The sequence below is a fragment of the Synchiropus splendidus genome, chromosome 7 (genome assembly GCF_027744825.2).
Source record: "Synchiropus splendidus isolate RoL2022-P1 chromosome 7, RoL_Sspl_1.0, whole genome shotgun sequence".
NCBI classification, from domain to species: domain Eukaryota; kingdom Metazoa; phylum Chordata; class Actinopteri; order Syngnathiformes; family Callionymidae; genus Synchiropus; species Synchiropus splendidus.
In genome coordinates this window covers 25,990,734-26,009,509 of record NC_071340.1, presented here as the reverse complement: position 1 = coordinate 26,009,509, position 18,776 = coordinate 25,990,734, and the positions used below count along the sequence as shown (strand labels likewise).

The 18,776-nt window shown below is 44.9% G+C and overlaps 1 protein-coding gene across 1 annotated transcript in view; it reads left to right on the top strand.

The window, feature by feature from the left end:
* Positions 1-18,776, top strand: part of unc5db (unc-5 netrin receptor Db) — a 72,111-nt gene that overhangs the window by 38,820 nt on the left and 14,515 nt on the right. The window contains exons 4-10 of the mRNA XM_053871530.1: positions 1,310-1,413; positions 8,395-8,575; positions 9,022-9,189; positions 11,678-11,842; positions 13,782-13,967; positions 17,848-18,204; positions 18,554-18,638. Of these exons, the coding sequence (XP_053727505.1) occupies positions 1,310-1,413; positions 8,395-8,575; positions 9,022-9,189; positions 11,678-11,842; positions 13,782-13,967; positions 17,848-18,204; positions 18,554-18,638 (1,246 nt within the window). The remainder of the gene's footprint in view (positions 1-1,309; positions 1,414-8,394; positions 8,576-9,021; positions 9,190-11,677; positions 11,843-13,781; positions 13,968-17,847; positions 18,205-18,553; positions 18,639-18,776) is intronic.

Sequence of the window (18,776 nt, the reverse complement as noted above, 5' to 3'; positions counted from 1 at the left end):
AAAGCTTACAGATACAGGCCAAACTGAGCAGGACCACAGGAAACCGTGGGGGGCAGTGTTGCTGTAACAAGCCGATACATAGCTCTAGTGAGACAGGAAGAAGACATAACAATGGTGGAAACTCTCCGTCCTCCAGTGGCCATATATTTCACCTCCTCACCGACCACCGCCTCTTACAACGCTGCCTCTCTTTCCTCTTTTGTGCCAGAGCTACATGATCGATGCTGACTCCTCAGTCGCCATGTTGGTTTGGAGTTTGTTGTTGTCAAAAACGTTTGACTCTGGGCTGCTCCCCCTGGTGGATACATTGGTAAACAGTAGAACAGAAAGAGTTACTAGTGTTATTTTTTAATTATTTTGACAAATAACTTCAATGTCTACCAGTGGAATGTACCCAAATTTCGACGTGTTAGAGTTAATATTAAGTTATAGCTGGAGACACTTACAGTTCCTAACACTAATTACAGCATAAATGTGGAGTAATACACAACTGTGTCAGCATGATTAAGTGCTATTAGGCTGTGATTTGTATGTTTTGCATATCAAACTGGCTCAGCGCCTCCTAGAATCATTTTTTTTCCCTCAGAAGCCACTGCTGAGTATTTACCCTCACGACTGTATAGTGAACCATCAGTGTCCAATACTGCTCATGAATGCGAATTACTAGCTTTGAGGAACGTATTTGATGGTATGTGGTGGTGTGTGGCGTGATGCAAAGAAAGCAGGGGGAAATACCGTCTTCATTTTTCAAGACTTACTGGCTTCCCAGATATTCCATCAGTTTTACAAAACGCCACTTTAACAGTCAACTTATCTGATCGATGAAGCCTCGCATCAGTCAGGATGAAAAGCAGCCATTTTTGACGTCTCTATCCAGACACTCTTCTCTCAGCAATTTGAGCTGCAGAAGCCTGTGTGCTGAAGTCTTTTCATTCCTTGCATCTCTTTTGAAAAACAGACCACTGCATAATGTGGATCGCTCTGCAAAGGAGCTTTGGTTTTTGTGACAGTTCCTGTATCCAACTGGGAGCGGATCAAGGACACGCTGGATTCCGCTTGGCGTGGGACCCCCACAAAATACACAGCGAGTGCAGGAAGCCTCCTGCCGACACCCACTCATCTCATCCTGGCTCAGCACAAGTGTAGGAACGGACCGTGGCTACACTTTACACAGGGTCATGTTGCTGCCTCACAGGATCTAAGAGTTTCATTCAGTTCAGAGAGGCTCGAGCCGAGAATGCTACTCGGATTAATACGGCTTGTTGACCTTGGTGCTATCACTTCATTGGCCCTTTTTTCTGTTCCATAGATCTGAGGAAAAACTTTGAGCAAGACCCCCAAGGAATGGAAGTTCCGATCAATGGCATGATCGTCCTGCACTGTCGCCCACCAGAGGGAGTGCCGGCGGCTGAGGTACGACTCCTGTTTGGTTGGTGAGAAAGGAACTGTAGATGAACCGCACGACTTTGTGTGGCGGTGTCTTTCAGGCAAAAGCCAGTACTGGAACAGTCCCAGCATAGTTTTTGATGAAGCCGTGCAATGTCTTCTCTTCTTTTCTTGTTAAGAAAATCTTTAGAAGACAAACCAGCTGTTCATTTACGTAAGCTTTTCTATTGTGTGGCTGTGTTGTTTTCACAATTTTCTCTCTGAATATATTATTTCAATCTCCCCCGCAGGCAAACTCCTCCACTCCACTCTATATATGTATATTCTAGCTTGAATTCTGAGTCGGTCTCAGCGTCGCTATGGTCCTGTGACGTCGTCCTATTTTTCATGACCTCATTTGCACCTTCAATCTCACACATGGACTCAGGACGTTTCACACAGTCAGCTGGTCAACTGGCTGAGGCCAATGTTTGTGCTGCTGCTCTTTATTAGCCATGCCGCTGCACCACTTGGAGTCACTAGACTGGATTAGATTAGAGAGCTTTTTAGAGAGCAGTGGGGACATTTTGGTGGTTATGCCGACATACGAGCATTATGACCATTGATAGACAAAGCAACAACAACAGACAAAGAGAACACGAGAAACAGAAAAATTATCATCACAAAAAATAAATATTCTTAGCTATATATTTTTTTTCGTCTTTTTTTTATTTCATTTTTTTCCACAACACAAAACTCACTCGTTTTTTTTTTTCCACAGCAATTATTTCTAATAAACTATTAATGAATTTCCAATGAACAATGAACAGATCAACCCCACAATGTAAACGTCAGAGCATATATATCCAAAGGCCTTGAAAATGCTTTTTATCATTTTCCCATCGACTGTCTACAACCTGACTGAGATTCCTTTTTTCACCTCATTGTCCTTCTGCCATGACCTTTCATGTGATGCTGTGACCGTGTGGAGACAGGCGTTCATCGCATATGTACAGCAGAGAATTGTGACGACATGACTGAACATATCTTCTTCTAAAAAAGTGCTGCTAAATCAAAAAACGACTTCCAGCTCTTTTGTCAACACAAATGAGCCCAGCCGCAGGAGATGGGATTGAATAATGTAGAGGGAACAGGCCAAATGTTCCCAGCCCAGTCGATCCCAGCACACCCTGTGCATTAAAAATGGAGCTGCGTATGAGTGAGCGGTGAAAGTGCCAACACAGCGGGCGCAGACCGAACCCAATAAAAGGAAACCTGCTGTTTTCACATGAGCATTAACGCTGCAAAAAAAGGGTTTGAATAAAATGGGTGGGAAAAAAAAACATGTTGAACATTCACAGTATTTCAAAAACAAATCTTCATCTCAGATTTTCTGCTCTCAGGGGTTGGTCTGTTATCTGGGGTGGAAGTTTTCTGGCTTGGAACGCGTGAAATGACAGCTGCCATTGGAAGTTAATGTCAACGTCTCATCTTAAAAGGCTGTAATCCGATATGAATCGTCTCCACGGTTGCTCAGGTTGGTGTTCTGGGTCTCGGCACAAAAAAAAGAAAACAAATAAACAATCCTGCTGAGCGATACAAGCTATCACGGTCCAAAAACAGACTGTGTTGCTTGTCCAAAACTGGGCATCAATCTCCAGTGTTCTGTCCCCGGCCAGGATCATTGTTGTTCCCAGCGTAACAGCTCTGGTTTAGCCTGCCTTCCTACATTTAAAGACCCCGTTTGAGATGAGCCGGTAATGACGCTCATTATAAATCAGCCCCCGCATGCCTCACCTGAGATCATCCAGGTGAATATCTGGCATCTCTTCAGGACCTGTATGTCTCCAGGACCCAGAGACGCAGGTGGGATCAGAGCCGACCCTTCTCACCCTGGTCATGGACTGTTTGTTCCTCTTCCCTCTGGCAGGAGGCTACGGTCCATCCAGACCAGAACCTCCCGTCACAGGAACAGCTTCTTCCCCTCGGCCGTCAGACGTGAACAGCCTTGTTGTTATTTTATTTTATTTATTTATTTTTATTTTACTTTACTTTATTTTATTTTATTTTACTTTATTTTATTATATTTTATTTTATTATTTATTTACTTTTTGACTGCACTTTATTCCAAAACACTTTCCTAGTTAGAGGGCTCCCCACTGACCATGGCAATAAATTTGATTCTGATTCTGATTCTGATTCTATCGAAGGCATGGAAGCCTTCTCTGTGCCCACTGCATGCCAGCGTCTGGTCACTCATTCCTCCAGGCTCAAGAGGTGCGTGAAAGAGCTCTGAATAAAGACACCACTTCTGCCTCCAGCTGTAGAAGGCGACGTGGCGGTCGCAGGGCACAATGGGGCAACTCCATTCCTGCCATGGCTGACACGTTGCTAAAGATACAAGATGAATATGGTGATCCAAATCAGCCCAGCAGCCACTGCTGTCGCAGCGTCCGCTCAAACGGTCGGCCCGCACCTCCTCGTCCGAGGAAAGACTCCAGAGCCGCGGGCTCAGGAAAGCGATGACAGAGTGAAATGATACGGTTGTACTGACACGCAGCATTGCCTCGGTGTCACCTTGACCATTACAACTAGTTTTTAAGTCTTGTGCAACACTTGCCGGAGTTGAACCGTGTCACCCGGCAAGGTCTCCGTCATCATTTACCTCCCCAGTCTTGGTCGTGCCCGCCGTGTCACTCATTCCATTACGCTGCCGTCCTCTAATTTTCCCTCCGACGACACATTTATCAACATCCAGCCATTAATAAATGTCACCCGGCTGTGTTGTGCGGTGGTGTCCTCGCGCTCCTGTGCCGGGAAGATCAATGTGCGTGGCTGGAGGTGCTGACATTCAGGTACAATCTGCTTAATGGAATCATCATGAAGAGGCTCTTTTCCGTGGAGCCCCGGTGGGAACACCCTTCTGTCACGTCTGACACTGATGACCGCCTCCTCATTGAAACAAATGTGCCAATTACACTGCTCATTCCTCACATCTGCTGCCGCACGCTGCAAGAGGAGCATTTATATTTGTCCCTTCCTCTTATTTTTCATCCGTCATTAACCCTGATAGTTCCGCTGTTTGTCTGCGTGAGCTCCGTTTGGATCCGGGTCTGTTCGTGCATTCATCATTAGTGCAGGCAACAACAAAAACACACACACACACACAAACTGGCCTGGATCTGCTTCTGCAAGGCTCGGAATATCGTTAACTTTCTGGCCAAAGGTCAAAACTGATTGCTATACTCTGCACAGTAACGTATTGATTCTTTGACTCCTCATACTTTCGGTGAGTCGAAACACAAACACACAAGTGTTAAAACAAGATGCATGAGTGTGTGGCAGAGCTTTTCACTTCATTTAAATGGGTTCTGCTCGTGTCGTTGGATGAGTTTCGTGACACAGTATTGAAGGGTTGGTGAGGTTTCGTGAAACAACGTCACGATGTTCGGGGCCACCAGATGGCACATGAAATCTCACATTCTTTCTCAACCATCAAGTAGCCTGAAATTGTTTCATCAACCTTGCAATACCGTTTCATGACACCTCATCTACCCATCACTAGCGTCTGTACCTTGGTAGATGGATGTGTCTGAAGTGAATGGGCTTCATGAAACAGTGTCATTTTCAGAGAGGAAACTCTTTTATCTAAAGTGTTGGCTTTCATTGACTATTAAAATCAAACCTCACATCATCATTTTTAGAGCTCTGAAAATGCGGGCAGTGTTTCATGCAGGCCTCACCTGCCCATCACTGGCACATGGTGGAGTCCAGACTTCATGACCCTGCCTTCCTCTTCTCCGCTCTCTCATTTGTTAGAATGTTTTGAAGCCTGCTCTCCTTTCTGTGTCCGACACAGAGCATGGCAACCCCCACACTTTTCACCTTTGAAATATACGAGATCGGAAGAATAATAATGTCATAATTACCTAAGAAGTGACCCAGGTGCAGATGAGGCTGACAGAAGGCACGGACAATGAGATTAAATTAATCAATTTAATACAAAACTCACAATAAGTACAAACGACGACGACGGGAACTGAAGGTGCCGGAGCTAAAACACGAACCCGGAAATACACAGAAGGACTGGGGAAAAATCAGGGAGAACTCGAACACGCTCGGATACAAACTCACGAGGTCCAGATCAACTAAAAGCACTACGTGGAGGAGAACACTGAAACTCACACGAAGGGAAAAATCTACACAATCGACAAATGAAAAGTGAGTTTAAGAACACTCACACGTGGTCTGGCTAAAGAATTGAGGAGATGAAAACAGAAGCGAAGCAAGGAGGCGAAAGCTAAACTCAGGAAACGGCTGAAGAGAAATTCAAGCACGCACAGGAATCTAGAAAAATTCAGGAGAACAACAAGGAATAGAAGTCTTGGGAGATTTACCGAATGACACGAAGTGACCATCTAGCGGCCTGGAACCCACGAGAAGATATCCACAGAGGAGTTGATGACGGGATGAGCTCCAGCTGCGCTGCCATTAAGCTGGATGGGACACAGGAATCGGCAACTACAGGGGGTTAACAAAATAAAAGCACGTGGAACAGACAAAGAATAAGAGGAACGTGACAAATAATGAGATAGGAATAATGAGTTTTTTGTATTTCAACTACTCACCCCAAAGGTGATCAAGGATTTGCCTGAAGAGAAGAACCATATTCTCATCACATTGATCTTAGAACGTATTTGATTCAGGAATAGTGTACTGTGTATAATTACTAGTAGTCTCGTCATGTAACACTCCTTGAGGTTTTGTTGTCATGTTCATGTCACATGGTATCTATACCACCTCATGTGCTCAGTTGGTGCCACCGTCAGTGAGGTTCATGGTCTTCAGTTACATCTCCATTGAAGTAGCTCACATTCGTCGGCAATGATTAGACACCATTGGACGCTGTCATTGGACGCAACAGTCTGCTTGTGACCTGACACCTGCGGTGCCCTAAGGGCAGATGATGTTGAAAAAGTAGAGCTTCTATCCCCATTCCGTGTTTCTCTTCTGAGACCACGCCCCCTTAGTTTTGCAGCATTGCTTTGCTTACGTTTTCTCACTCCGATGGTGGGACAGTTGAGTTTGTCCTGTAGAACCACTGTCCACCACTACTGTAAAAACAGCATCCGATCATTTTGCACGGCTCAGGATTTTGCACGGATGATTTCACCATACTGTCCGTTCCACAGGAGACCAAAATACTTTATCTTGGTTGTATCATTTAACGGTTACGCTTGGGTTGAGGTCGGAATAAAACTATGGCGAGAGAAAAGGAAGCGCTGAACAAACCTTTACCATCTTATACCATATTTTACAGGAAGAAAACGAATCAGCAGTTCCTAAAAATCCTATGCTTTTCATATATTTCTCCATGCTAGTTACAAGACAGCAGGAGTTTGAAGTCCGATACTGTATAAAGGTAATCACCCAACAGTAATCTAGCTGAGGTGGAAATCCATACTGGAGGCCAGCAAAGATGATGAATGCTTTATTATTGTTTACTCCTGAATAGGAAATACTGTGCTCAAATCTGCTGTAATGAATACCTGGATGATGAATGATCAGTGTATTGTAATTATAATTCGTAATATTTAAGTCAATAGGCAGAATATGCCGACCATCCATCATTCCTGGGCCATGTCCTTCCTCTTTGCCCGGTGTTTACATGCCTGCGGGCGCTTTCTATTTGCATGCAGCCGGGATGTTGTTTATTATGAAGGCTTTCTCTTCATTTCCCTCAGAAGCCTCAGTCAACGATGGATGGAGTTAAAGCGCTGTTGCTAAGTCTGTAATTCCGAATGAGATTTCCTCTCTGTTGCTAACACCTTGTGTTGTTCAGGGTTTAGTCGTGGTGGAATTGCTGACTCGCTGGAGTGATTCAGCTGAATCAGTTTACCGTTTCTTGACTTGACGTGGCGGGGCGAGACAAGACAATGATTTGACTCAACGGGACTTGACCAGACTCTTGCTGGACTTGATGTGGAGACTGGAGTTAACAGGGCAAGACGAGATGATGACTTGACGAGACTAGACAGGTCTAGACCAGTCTGTTATTTGACTTGCCATGGAGACTAAACTTGACAAGACAAGACTGGAAGACTTGACTAGACAGGACTCAAACACACTGCTACTTGACTTAACGCAGAGACTTGACTAAACAGACTTACCAGCTGCATTCATCAGACATGCAAAGGATCATGGGATTAAGGGTTCAGTGCTTCATTTTCATCCTGAAGGTTCAATTCAACCTCTCTAAAGGCCACAGTGATGGACATTTTTCGTAGTTGGAATGGGAACGCAATCACAGGTTACATACGTCGGCCATTTTTCTTGCCATTGCCGCACTTTTAATGTAAAAATGTGGCCATTTTGTTTGCGAATTAAATGGGGTTTCAATAGAGTTGAAAATGACTTGGTGCAAAACACTTTTTTTCAGTTTTTTTCTCTACATTAGTACATGTCTCCTGCTTCAACACATATAATTGGAAGACTTACTGTTTAATGCATATACCGTCACCACCGAGAGGTGCCATGGCAACAGGGTGGACTCTCTTCAACCATTAAAATGACTCTCAAAATGGCCTCATTTTCCAGCAGAGAAGCTGAAGGCACGAGGAGTCAGGTTATTAGTAGTGTACCCATGAGTCTTTGATCATCATATCAGCTTTGGATCCCCGACAATAATTGAACCCCAGTGTGAAGGACTCGAGAGATGGTGGAGCAGAGTGTGAGGCGCCCGGTGTTTTGGTGGAGGACTGACTCGGGCATGATGACGGGTGCAAGAGGTGACGGGCGCAACATTAAGTATGCACATAGATTGCCATACCCAAGAGCTGTCTTCGTGGGTTCAAGGATCCGTGTGCAAAGTTCAGGCAGAGGACACGGTCAGCTGCAGTAGGCAGCACCTTGCATGACGATGACCTGCAGAATGTTGACGTCCTTCAGCGGTTCACTTCAGTTTTGATGCTCTAAACACATCATTTAAAAAGACAACTTGCTAAGGCGGCTCTGATATGGTCATTACAGGTGGAATGGCAGAAAAATGAGGAGGCGGTGGGTTTGGGGTCGGACGACAACATCGACACCAGAGCAGACCACAACCTGATTGTCAACAAGGCTCGTCTCTCCGACTCGGGCAACTACACCTGCCTGGCCAGCAACATCGTCGCCAAGAGACGCAGCGCCCCTGCGACCATCATAGTCTTCGGTAAACCCCATGGTTTTCTGTTTTGGTGACGACTGTTGTCATGCCACTTCAGCTCCCAGAAAAACTACGTTCTGTTGCAAGAAATCCCAATGGTTCAAACTGGCTATTCGCTGGTCGCTGTGGAAGCCCTGTGAATTTAGGAACACATTGTTTCAAAAAACCCTTTAGATCGTGTTCCAGCTTTGTTCCTCCTGGTTCAGGCCAATGGAGGATGGTCCTTTATGCAAAACAGGGATTGTCGTGGTCAGCAGCAGGAGGCACGTTGCAGTAAGATCAATTCAAATTGGCATATTTTACCTAGAAGTAAATTTCCCCCCAAGACCATAACACCACCATCGGGAGCATGAAGTGTTGACGGGAGACGTTTTTGTCTTCAGTTGTTTTGGTTCAGCATCCGTCGAGACATAAAAACGTTTTCATTAAGACTCTTTTCACTCATTTTCCAGTGAATGGTGGTTGGTCTCAGTGGACGGAGTGGTCACCCTGTAACGTGCCCTGCGGCAGAGGCATCCAGAAGCGATCGAGAACCTGTACCAATCCCGCGCCGCTCAACGGAGGGGCCTTCTGCGAGGGGATGTCCGTACAGAAGATCACGTGCAATGCCCTCTGCCCAAGTGAGTTCCTGCCACTCTTTACAGTGCCGTCCTCAGTAGACACTTTAAAAACAATTTGTCATTATTTGTTGCAAAAAATAGCTCAAAAAAAGATATTAATATTTTCAGGTTAGGACACCTCATGTTTTCAGTTGTACTTGTTTGTATGTCATTTTTATCTCTTATTTGATCTCAGTGGTACTTCCCTGGATAAATAAAGGTTTATAAAACCTGCTGCGTTGGAACCATTTTAGTATTTCATATATAAAGTTATATTTCAATAACATTTCCAAACAAAAAAACAAAACCCATGTTGCATCTCCATACCTCCGACATGTATCGATTTCGATACAAGTACCAACACCGACACCTTCACTTAGACACTGGTTCCTTATTTTATTATTTTATTTTTTTGACAGAAATTGTACAATATGTAAAGTGAAGTGGCTAAAGAGTATATTTGATATGTTGAATGTGTGAGCCCACAGTGTTTCCTAAAGAATTTTTTGAAACTTTGGTGGCACCACAAAAAAAAAATCAACACATGGATCCCAGCAAATCAAGATGCGATGAAGGTTTTTCTCTCTGTTTCCACTTTGTTTTAATCCGTTTGATCCCGAGAGATTCACCTTTACAAAGAGACCATTTTTCTGAAGGCGTGGCAGCTCTTACATAAGCCACAACTGTGCGCCACCATCGTTTACCTGTAGCGGAAACCCAGGCCCAGCATCAGGGTCCCAATGACAATGTCATGAAAGTTTGGTATCCAGCCCTAAACATACGTACAAACGTACTCCAATCTCAAACACAAGTGACACGCACAACTACAGTTCAATCCCTCCACAAAATTTGAAAATATATTCTTTGGTTTGACCCGTCTAGGACATAATGCTCTTGATGACTGTTGAGTTAACCAGGCTGCCAAAACAAAGCTCGCGAGGGCTACTGGTTATTATTGTGATTTGCCTTGAAACCGTCTCTTGACAGCACACAGGGTTTCACACTGGTCCCCATAGGGCCACAGTGGATGCAGGCCTTTGTTCCAAGCAAACACACTTAGGTTAACCAGTCTGGTGGAAGCTGAAACAAACAGCAACTGTTTACAGTCTTCAGACACCTGACTGGTGAAAAGTTGTCCTTTTGATGGGTTGGAACAAAGACCTGCACCCCTTTTGTGGACCAGTTTCTGACCCCTGGTCGCGCACGTTGTTTAATCATCTCGTTGTTTTGTCAGGCTTCAACTGCGCCGTGCGTGAGTCTGACAGTGGAATAGCTTTTAGTTTCCCATCTATTAGTAAAACAAGCTCTTCCACATTCTTTCTGTTCTGCGCTGCTCTGCTGGGAACATGACAGTCAAGCTCTTCCTGTTACGCATGAATTATTGAGCAATAAAGTCTTTAATTCAGTTATTATTATTTAGGCAGCAACGTTTCGTACGAGCGTTCAGGTCTACTCTTTTGTCTTGTGTTCATCTGAGAGGGAAAGTGAAAGAGAAGAGAAACCCTTTATGAGACTGGAAGAAGGTGGTGGAGGGAAAGTCAAGTCAGGATCAAAGAAAAGGTTTGAAGTATCAAAGGTTGGCAGCAGTTGTCTCAGACTGAGCCTGTCTTTCTTCTGTAGTTCATTTGGAACTGGGAGTGTAAGCAAGTCCATAAACACTGGAGACTCGGCAGCCTTTACGGCCTCAAGACTTATGTTGACGCCTCGTCCGCTGAAGACAAAACACTACCTTAAAGCTGTTCATTTTGGAGAGCTGGGCCTGCCTCAGGCCGAGGACAAAGCCTCTTCTGGTGTTTATTTTTGGAACGATAACAGCGTGCTTAGTTCATCAAGAGAAAGCCTGAATTATTGAATATTATCTCAACCATCCATCATCATCAGGCACTCCAGTATCTTGACCTCATCTTTGTCAAATGACTGTATTTAACCACCTGGAAATAGGTTTTTAAACTTATATTCAGCCTGATATTACCAGAGTCATATTGCTCCTATGAGGAGCTAAGCTTTAAATGTGAGAATTTAAAATATAAAAATACTGTGAAGCGGATATTTTCTCTCTGGCCAATAAGCTGATAGCCATCGTAACCATTTCCCACAGTTGCCTGAAGTCAGGTTAGTGTTAGTCGTCCAGATAACTGAGCTTCTCTCCCTGTTTCTTGGAGAGAGTCCAGTCAAATCCATTTCAGCTTCTTTTGTCCACTGTCTTCTGTTGGTCGATACCCAAAAGTCGAGACCGTTCTGCCTTCGCTCAGCTCTTTCTCATCCAAAAACTTTCAGACCAATATTCTGACTTTTCCTGTTGGTTAGTTAGCAACATTTCCAAAGCCATGCTTACAAAGAGAACCATCGCTGCCATGGCTGCCGAGCAAACCCATCGGAAACCTTCAAAGTCAAAGCAGACTCTGTGAAAACTTGTCTAGTCGAGGGAGAGGGTTCCAGCCAAGTCCCAGCCAAATGCTCTTTTCTCAGTGTTTGTGTGCAGAACTGATTGTTTCTCATTTGTTTGCAGTCGATGGAGGTTGGGACGAGTGGAGTGAGTGGAGCGGGTGCAGCAGCCAGTGTGAGAGACAAAGGAGCCGCGAGTGCAACTCCCCACCACCCCGACATAAGGGCAAGATGTGTGATGGAAGCGGTGAGGCCACGGAGACCTGCACGGATGGACTCTGCACCCAGAGTAAGAGCATCCTTCATGCTTGCTCCGTCGTCATCATCACCTCAGATGGCAACCTCAGAAGAAGGAGTCTGACGACACCATCCCCAGCATCACGTGTCAAAACACGTTTTGTTTGAAAACCAAGGCCAACAAAAGTGCATTAACGTGTCAGGCCTCAAGTTACTGAGCAGAGAATCGAGTCTTTTATACGTCCAGCACTTTTGTGTCTTCTCATTCAGATAGAAGTTATATTTGTCGTTTTTCAAAGTGAACCCTTGATGGCCTCATTTGCTTCAGCATCAGAATGTTTCATCTCTAGCCACCGATGTCCTTCAATATTGTTCGCTTTTACCAAACAAACGACTCGCTCTAAGTATACTAAGTGTTAAATTGGATTGTGGATGTATCAGTCATTGGAGGGTAGTTGCCAGTAGTTGGTTACAAATGCTCTGAAGTCGATGCGTGGAACAAACAAATCACTACATAACAATGGAGTGAGACTGGTCATTGCAGAATGATCCTGTGGTAATAAAAGTGGGAGCAGTAGTGATATGGAAATATGAGTAGATGTGAGTCGTTTGTCTTTTCTTATTACGATACAATAATACAATGGATATTAGTGATGGGCAGATAAACTTTATCAATCCCAAGGGAAATTGTGTTTGTAACATGCTCTGTACACATCATGTCACAGTAAATTAAAAATAAATAATATTAAAAAGTGCAAAAAAAGTGATACAAAAGAGCTTAGAAAACAATGTGCAACAAATGCAGTTCAAGAAAGAAAGATGAGGTTTCATGAAACAGTGTCCTGATTTTCAGAGGCCACCAGATGGCGCTGTCTGCTGTAAAATGTTTGGACTTGAACAATGAAACCTCACATCATTTCTAAACCAAGAGCGCCATCTAGTGGCCTTTGAAAATGAGGACACAGTTTCATCAACCCTGCAGCACTGTATCGTGATACCTCATCTCTCCATCCCTAATATATAATGCAAAGATAAATATAGTTATTGTCAAGAGGGATGTAAAAGTTGAATTCATCTCAGCAGGTTAATTGACTTTTGAGTTTTCTTTCTTGTCATAACAGATCGCAGTTTTCTGCAATGTATGAACATGAAGGCAAGGTTAGTGATTACAAAGCTGGTAGTGGTCCAAATGCAGATTATACTCTCCTTGGTGCATATATTCTGATGCACCATTCAAAAAATAAAAACAACAGGGTCATGATGAAAACTAGCTGCAAACAGCCTTTGCATCAGAGCCGATGCTTTTACCCAACGCCCCATATTTTCTTGCCTCTTGTATCTTCCTCTATACTGGGAAATGTGTTTCCACAACCAAAGCATGGTAAGAAACTGGGACTGGTGAAGGTACAGCCTCCCTCTGAAGCTCCATCCATTTGACAGGGATTTGCTGCCCACCAGAGGCAACCAAAGACCGAACCACCTGGGTTCATCCAGGTCAATTCAACCATCTCATTCTTGGAATCAGCGCTCTGAAAAACTAATTACGACGGTACTTGTAGTACACCATTACCTCAGTTGTTCAGCATGTTCAGACCCATTCCATTCATTGCCTCTTCAACTGGGATTTGCTCTAGCAAAAGTGTAGCACCGTGGTCTCTGAATGTATGAGCTGTGGCTGCAGTGCAACACACAGTCCGTCCTGTAAACAAATGTTTTCCTCCCAGAGAGAAGGGTCTTGGTCCCAAGGCAGCGGGAAACAGCTTCTAGCGTCTTTGTTGTCAAGAGGAAATACGGCTCCATATAAAACATTTGGGGGATCGGGGAGGTTTCTGGGTCCTTTGCTTGTAGCAAGTCACTTAGAAGCCCAGGTTCAGGTTCAAACCCGGTGGAATAGAGTGAAATCAGTGAATCCTCGAGTGCAGATTTATAACTTGGTGTTAGTGTTGTGTGTATCGTTTCGTAATGCACTTTTCCTGTGGCCCATCTTTCAGGTCGGGACAGCACCAATGACCTGGCCTTGTACTCTGGCCTGGGAGCAGGAATTGTCACCGTTGCGATCCTGGTTGTGGCGGTCATGCTTTACCGGAAGAACCACAGCGAGTACGGCGTGGACGTGATCAATTCGTCAACGCTCACGGGGGGTTTCCAGTCCCTGAACTTCAAGAACAACCGCCAAGGTAAGAAGGGGAGAGTGGGAGTAGCATTGACTCCGTGGGGACACGAGCTCATGACCACACAGAGCTGCTCTGGTGATTGATGACATTTGTTTACGCCGGTCTCGCCTGCTTAGGATTTATACCTCTGCGATGGGAGACAGGAACTGTCCTTCAATTGAGACAGAGGCTGTTTGTTTTTTTTGAAGCGCCAGATAATCAATCTGTGATAACTGCTGTGGCTGGTTGTCAGGGACCACACGCTCGACTGTCAGCTAACCAATCTCCTTCATCAGATTACAGCGCCCTGAGCTGCTGACGGATAAATGAGAGCGCTTCTGAAGAGGAAACATCAATTCTGTTGTGGGCGTGCGAGCCATTAACTGCTGGAGGTTATGGGATTGGAAACCATCTGTGCAAACCTTGCTGCACACATTTGTATGGAACTGTCTGACACTTTTGGGCACGCGTCGTGGCTGAGAGATCGGGTCATGTGGTGTGCCTCTTCCAAGGCCTTGGGAGTTGCTCAGGCCCTGCTTCTTTTTCACGTCACATGAACAACATGGGTGTCCGAGGCGCGTGCATTGATTGAGCCACTTGCACCATCAGAAGGTCATCAATCATATTAAAATGGAGCAGCTACGGGACCTTCACCCCTGTTATGTTCTCCGTGGGCCACGTGAACTTGTTTCCTGAACCAGTTGGAAATGACTCTAACCATCTGGAGCACTTTCTCACCGCCTCTAAATCTCTTGACTCTCTTATTTAAAAGTTTCATTTTTGTTTTTTTTTGGTTGATTTCAAAGTCCCTACTTTGAATTTTTCACAATTTCCTGGTTATAAGCCGCTACTTTTTTCTCATGGTCTGAACCCTGTGGCTGATACAACGACTCAGCTAATACATGGATTTTGACAGGCTAAAGAGCATCATGCTGCCAAAATATTGAGCCTTGTCACATCAAAGCGATGACATCACAGGTGTTTCATTGACCTTAAAGCTCTCAAAATGCGCTGTTTTCGCCCACAAGTCCACGGTTACAACCACCGAGCCGATCTCCTGGACAACCAAGGACAAGACGCAGCTGTGGTGTCGGACACACAGGAGAAAACACCACGTTTTGAGCGCTGTAATGTCAGTACAAGATGTGAGGAGTTGATCGTTCCAGTTCAGAACATTGCCCTGCTTGAGCCCATTTTCCAAACTAGTGTACGAGTGATCCTCATGCATTTTTAAGCCTTTCTACAGTGCAGACAGCACCACTGCACCTGCGGCTTATAGACAGCTGAGGCTTATGTATGAACAAGATCTTTTCCTTCTTAAATTTAGTGGGTGGGGCTAATGCTCTATTGTGCGGAATATACAGTTTGTGTATAGAGGTCTAAACTTCCCTCTCCCTGTAATCTCCCTCCAACCTTTTCAGGAATGAAGAGGTTTCCAGGTCAACAGAGAAGTTATGTCTTTCAGACTGCATCCTACCATTTTGACCTCCCCTGAACAGTTTTCCAGGGGGCATCCAGACGAGAGCTACCTCATTTTCAGGGTGTCTCCCCTGTCTTGCAGCCCTGGCCTGTCAGTGGGTTTAGCTGTCTCTTCCTATTACTTTTCTCTTTGAGTGATTTTTAATCAGACGCCCAGCTCCAAGCCTTCCCCTCATGGCATTCTACCTGAGGCGTCAGCCATTAAATAATCCTATCTCCAAACTGCCACGCTGTTATTGCGGCCCACTATAAGATGCACACCGAAGCAATAAATGGAACATCCCACCCTGAAAGGGAAGAAACTTCAGCAGCAGAAGGGCATCTTTTCTTTTGAGCTGGTTAGTGGACTGGATCCAATCCCGGTGGACATCGCATGGGCACTGGGTCATTAGCTTGGTGGTAGGTTGCTCACCCTGCCCTCCTGGAAGAGGTGGATCAAAACCTATCATTTTATATTGATACTTTTTATCTTACACATTTTAATGTTATTTTCTGTCTGACTTAAACACTCTTTGCCGCATGTTATTACAACATGAAAGGACTTTTGGCAACCGCATACAAAGAGATCTTTGGGATTCCATAACACTGCATCGGTCGGGTCCCGGCGCTAGCAACCAGTGTGGTTAAAATTTCTACTTCAAACATATGATGATCAATAATTTCCCATTTCTTCACACTTGCCCTTCCTCCTACCAACTGCACCAACCATACTCCCATGTTGCCAAATTCACTTTGTAGCCAAGAGCCTTGTTCATAGGTTTGTTTAGTCATAATCCTTTCCTACATGCGCCTCACATCTGTTTGGTGTCATTTCCTGCTTTAAGAAATCAGATTTATTATTAAGATGCGCTGATACTTATGGTGGGCGAATTAATATACCGTAAAATTCTGGACTATAAGGCGCTACCTCTTTCTGTCGGTCTGAACCCTGCGGCTTATACAACAGATAAAATATGGATTTTCACAGGCCAACAAGCTTCCTGCCCCCAAAATATTGAGCCTTATCACATCAAACGGATGAAATCACAGGCGTTTTATTTACCTTAAAGCACTCAAAATGCCCTGTTTTCCCCTGCCAGTCTGCAGCTGCGTGGCGGAAATGTGGACATGTCGGTGAAAAGCAGCACATTTTGAGTGCTTTCATTTTTTTTTCAATAATAATAAGCATGGTTGGAGTTCAGAACACTGCCAAGCTTGTTTCATGGATCAGTTTCCTCAATCTTGCTCCTCAACATAACTGAGAATCGGGGAAGCCCTTGCACGTCGCAGGAGTGTGTGTTTTTAAAGTTTAGTGCTGAGGTTGAGGATTAAACAATGAATTGTAATTCACCCTAGAAGTGATCCTCAAGCTTTTTTATAAGCCGTGTGTGTGGGTGGAAGTCACTGACCTTCCTACGGCGTAGACAGCACCGCTGCACCCGTGGCTTGTATATATCAACCAAATCTATCTTCCTTCTTCAATTTGAATGGTGCGTCTTGTATTCTGTTGCACTCTATAGTCCAGAATTCCGAGTTTGAAAAGGAAACTGCGGAGTTAAATCATTTCATCGGAACATCAGATTGGTCTTCTGTCAAAAAGCCATGGTTCGTGTACATTTTGATAAGTGATGTTTGTTGCATTAAAATATAAAGAACACTTTTTCCCCTCCCGCAGTTTTGGATATCAAGTTGAGTAATTATCAGATTTTCTAAAAATAACATCCCATTAGTTCCTGTCACAGATTTCTTGCCAGGCCACAGCTGGATACGAAGGGCTCCTCCTGAGTTGAAGTATCTTGCTCCGGCTCGTCGGAGTCAAACAGATCGCCGTACAGGACAAGTAGCGCTCCCCCCTAAAGAGTGCTGAGTCATCCCAGGCCCCTACTGCTCCTCCCTCTGTCTCCCTTTGTCCTTCACCAAGGACTCTGTCCAAAGTGGCTTTTTCTGGCAGATGGATTATGGAGATCAAGCTGCGTGTGTCTGGTAATTAAATCTTATGCTGTGACCGTGGCTCAGAGCCCTGGACCTTCGGTCCGCTTCATGCTCCCTTAACCCCTGTGTCCTGGTCCTCTGCCTAATCTCTCTCTTTTTTTTTCATTGAGGCATATATGTATGAAACTGGGACTGAAGGACGTGCGGTTGTTTTTGCAGCTGTTTTTGAAGGTCCACTGTTACGCTCCTGTTATGGGCATTTAGAATTAAGTTGGACACAACCGATGGAGATCGTAGTGTGAGATTTTTTACCTCTATGCTGAGGTGTCCTCCGAGATTTCTGTTGTTTATATAGTGAAGTGAGATTTACTATGACAGCATTACCTGTTAAGTATGTACCTCAGGCTCTGCCGTTCTGAGGTGACTAAAATAGCGATTGTTCGAGGGACGATGTGTGAGGGAGATGTGTGGTTTCCTGAACTGTGATGAAGCTATTTTTTGTATGGCTTTTCAGGCAACCCTTTGCTTCTCAACTCCTCCATGCCTCCAGACCTAACCACCGGAAGGGCATACAGCGCCCCCCTCTGTATCCAGGACGGTGCCGACAAAGCCCTCTTTGACCCTCTGCCTGATATCAAGCTGCAGAGTTCATTCATGGTTTCGCTCAACATGGCTGAGCAGGCCGAGTTTCACGCCAAACCTCCATCGAAGACTTTCCCCCAAGACCTTGGACGAGAATACTGCGGCTCAATGGATAACCGCAAAAACGGACTCCTTAAACTGAACGGGCACTTGAACATTTGTAAAGAGCGGGAGACGGCCACTTGCTTGCTGGACCGTGCTGGAGGAAGGCTGGTGGTGCCAAACACAGGTGGGTGGGAAAACCAACGTCTGCCGTTGTGTCTGAACTTAGCCGCCTTACAATCCCTTTCTTGTACCTCGTGAGTAGTATCAAGCCCCGCTACCATAACCCTTCCTGGAGTAGGATTGAAAGATGCTGTGCATCTGGAAGCCACTGAGCTTCATCCACAAGCACCATTTAGAAATACTTGCTGCCCATAAGCCGTGCCAAAAGAATCCTCTACGAATCACCCTTTCACCAGATCAGTCTTGTTCTTGTGGGTAACCAAATGCTTGTTCACAAAACAGAAGATCCTCTCAGTTTTCTGCATATTTCCAAGTCCATTGTGAACATCAACACAATTCCTTGTCTATTCCAGGGGTAAGTATGCTGGTGCCTCATGGAGCTGTGGCCGAAAATAATTCCTGGGAGATGTACGTGGTGATCAACCAAGGCGAGACTAGGTGAGTCCAGAGTCAAGCATGTGAGGGTGCTCATGATACTGAAGCTGGACGTTCCATATCGTTCCAAGAAAGACGTACTCTATAGGAGCTTTGATATCGCAGGGATAAGAAAACAACACAATACCTCAAAAGACACAC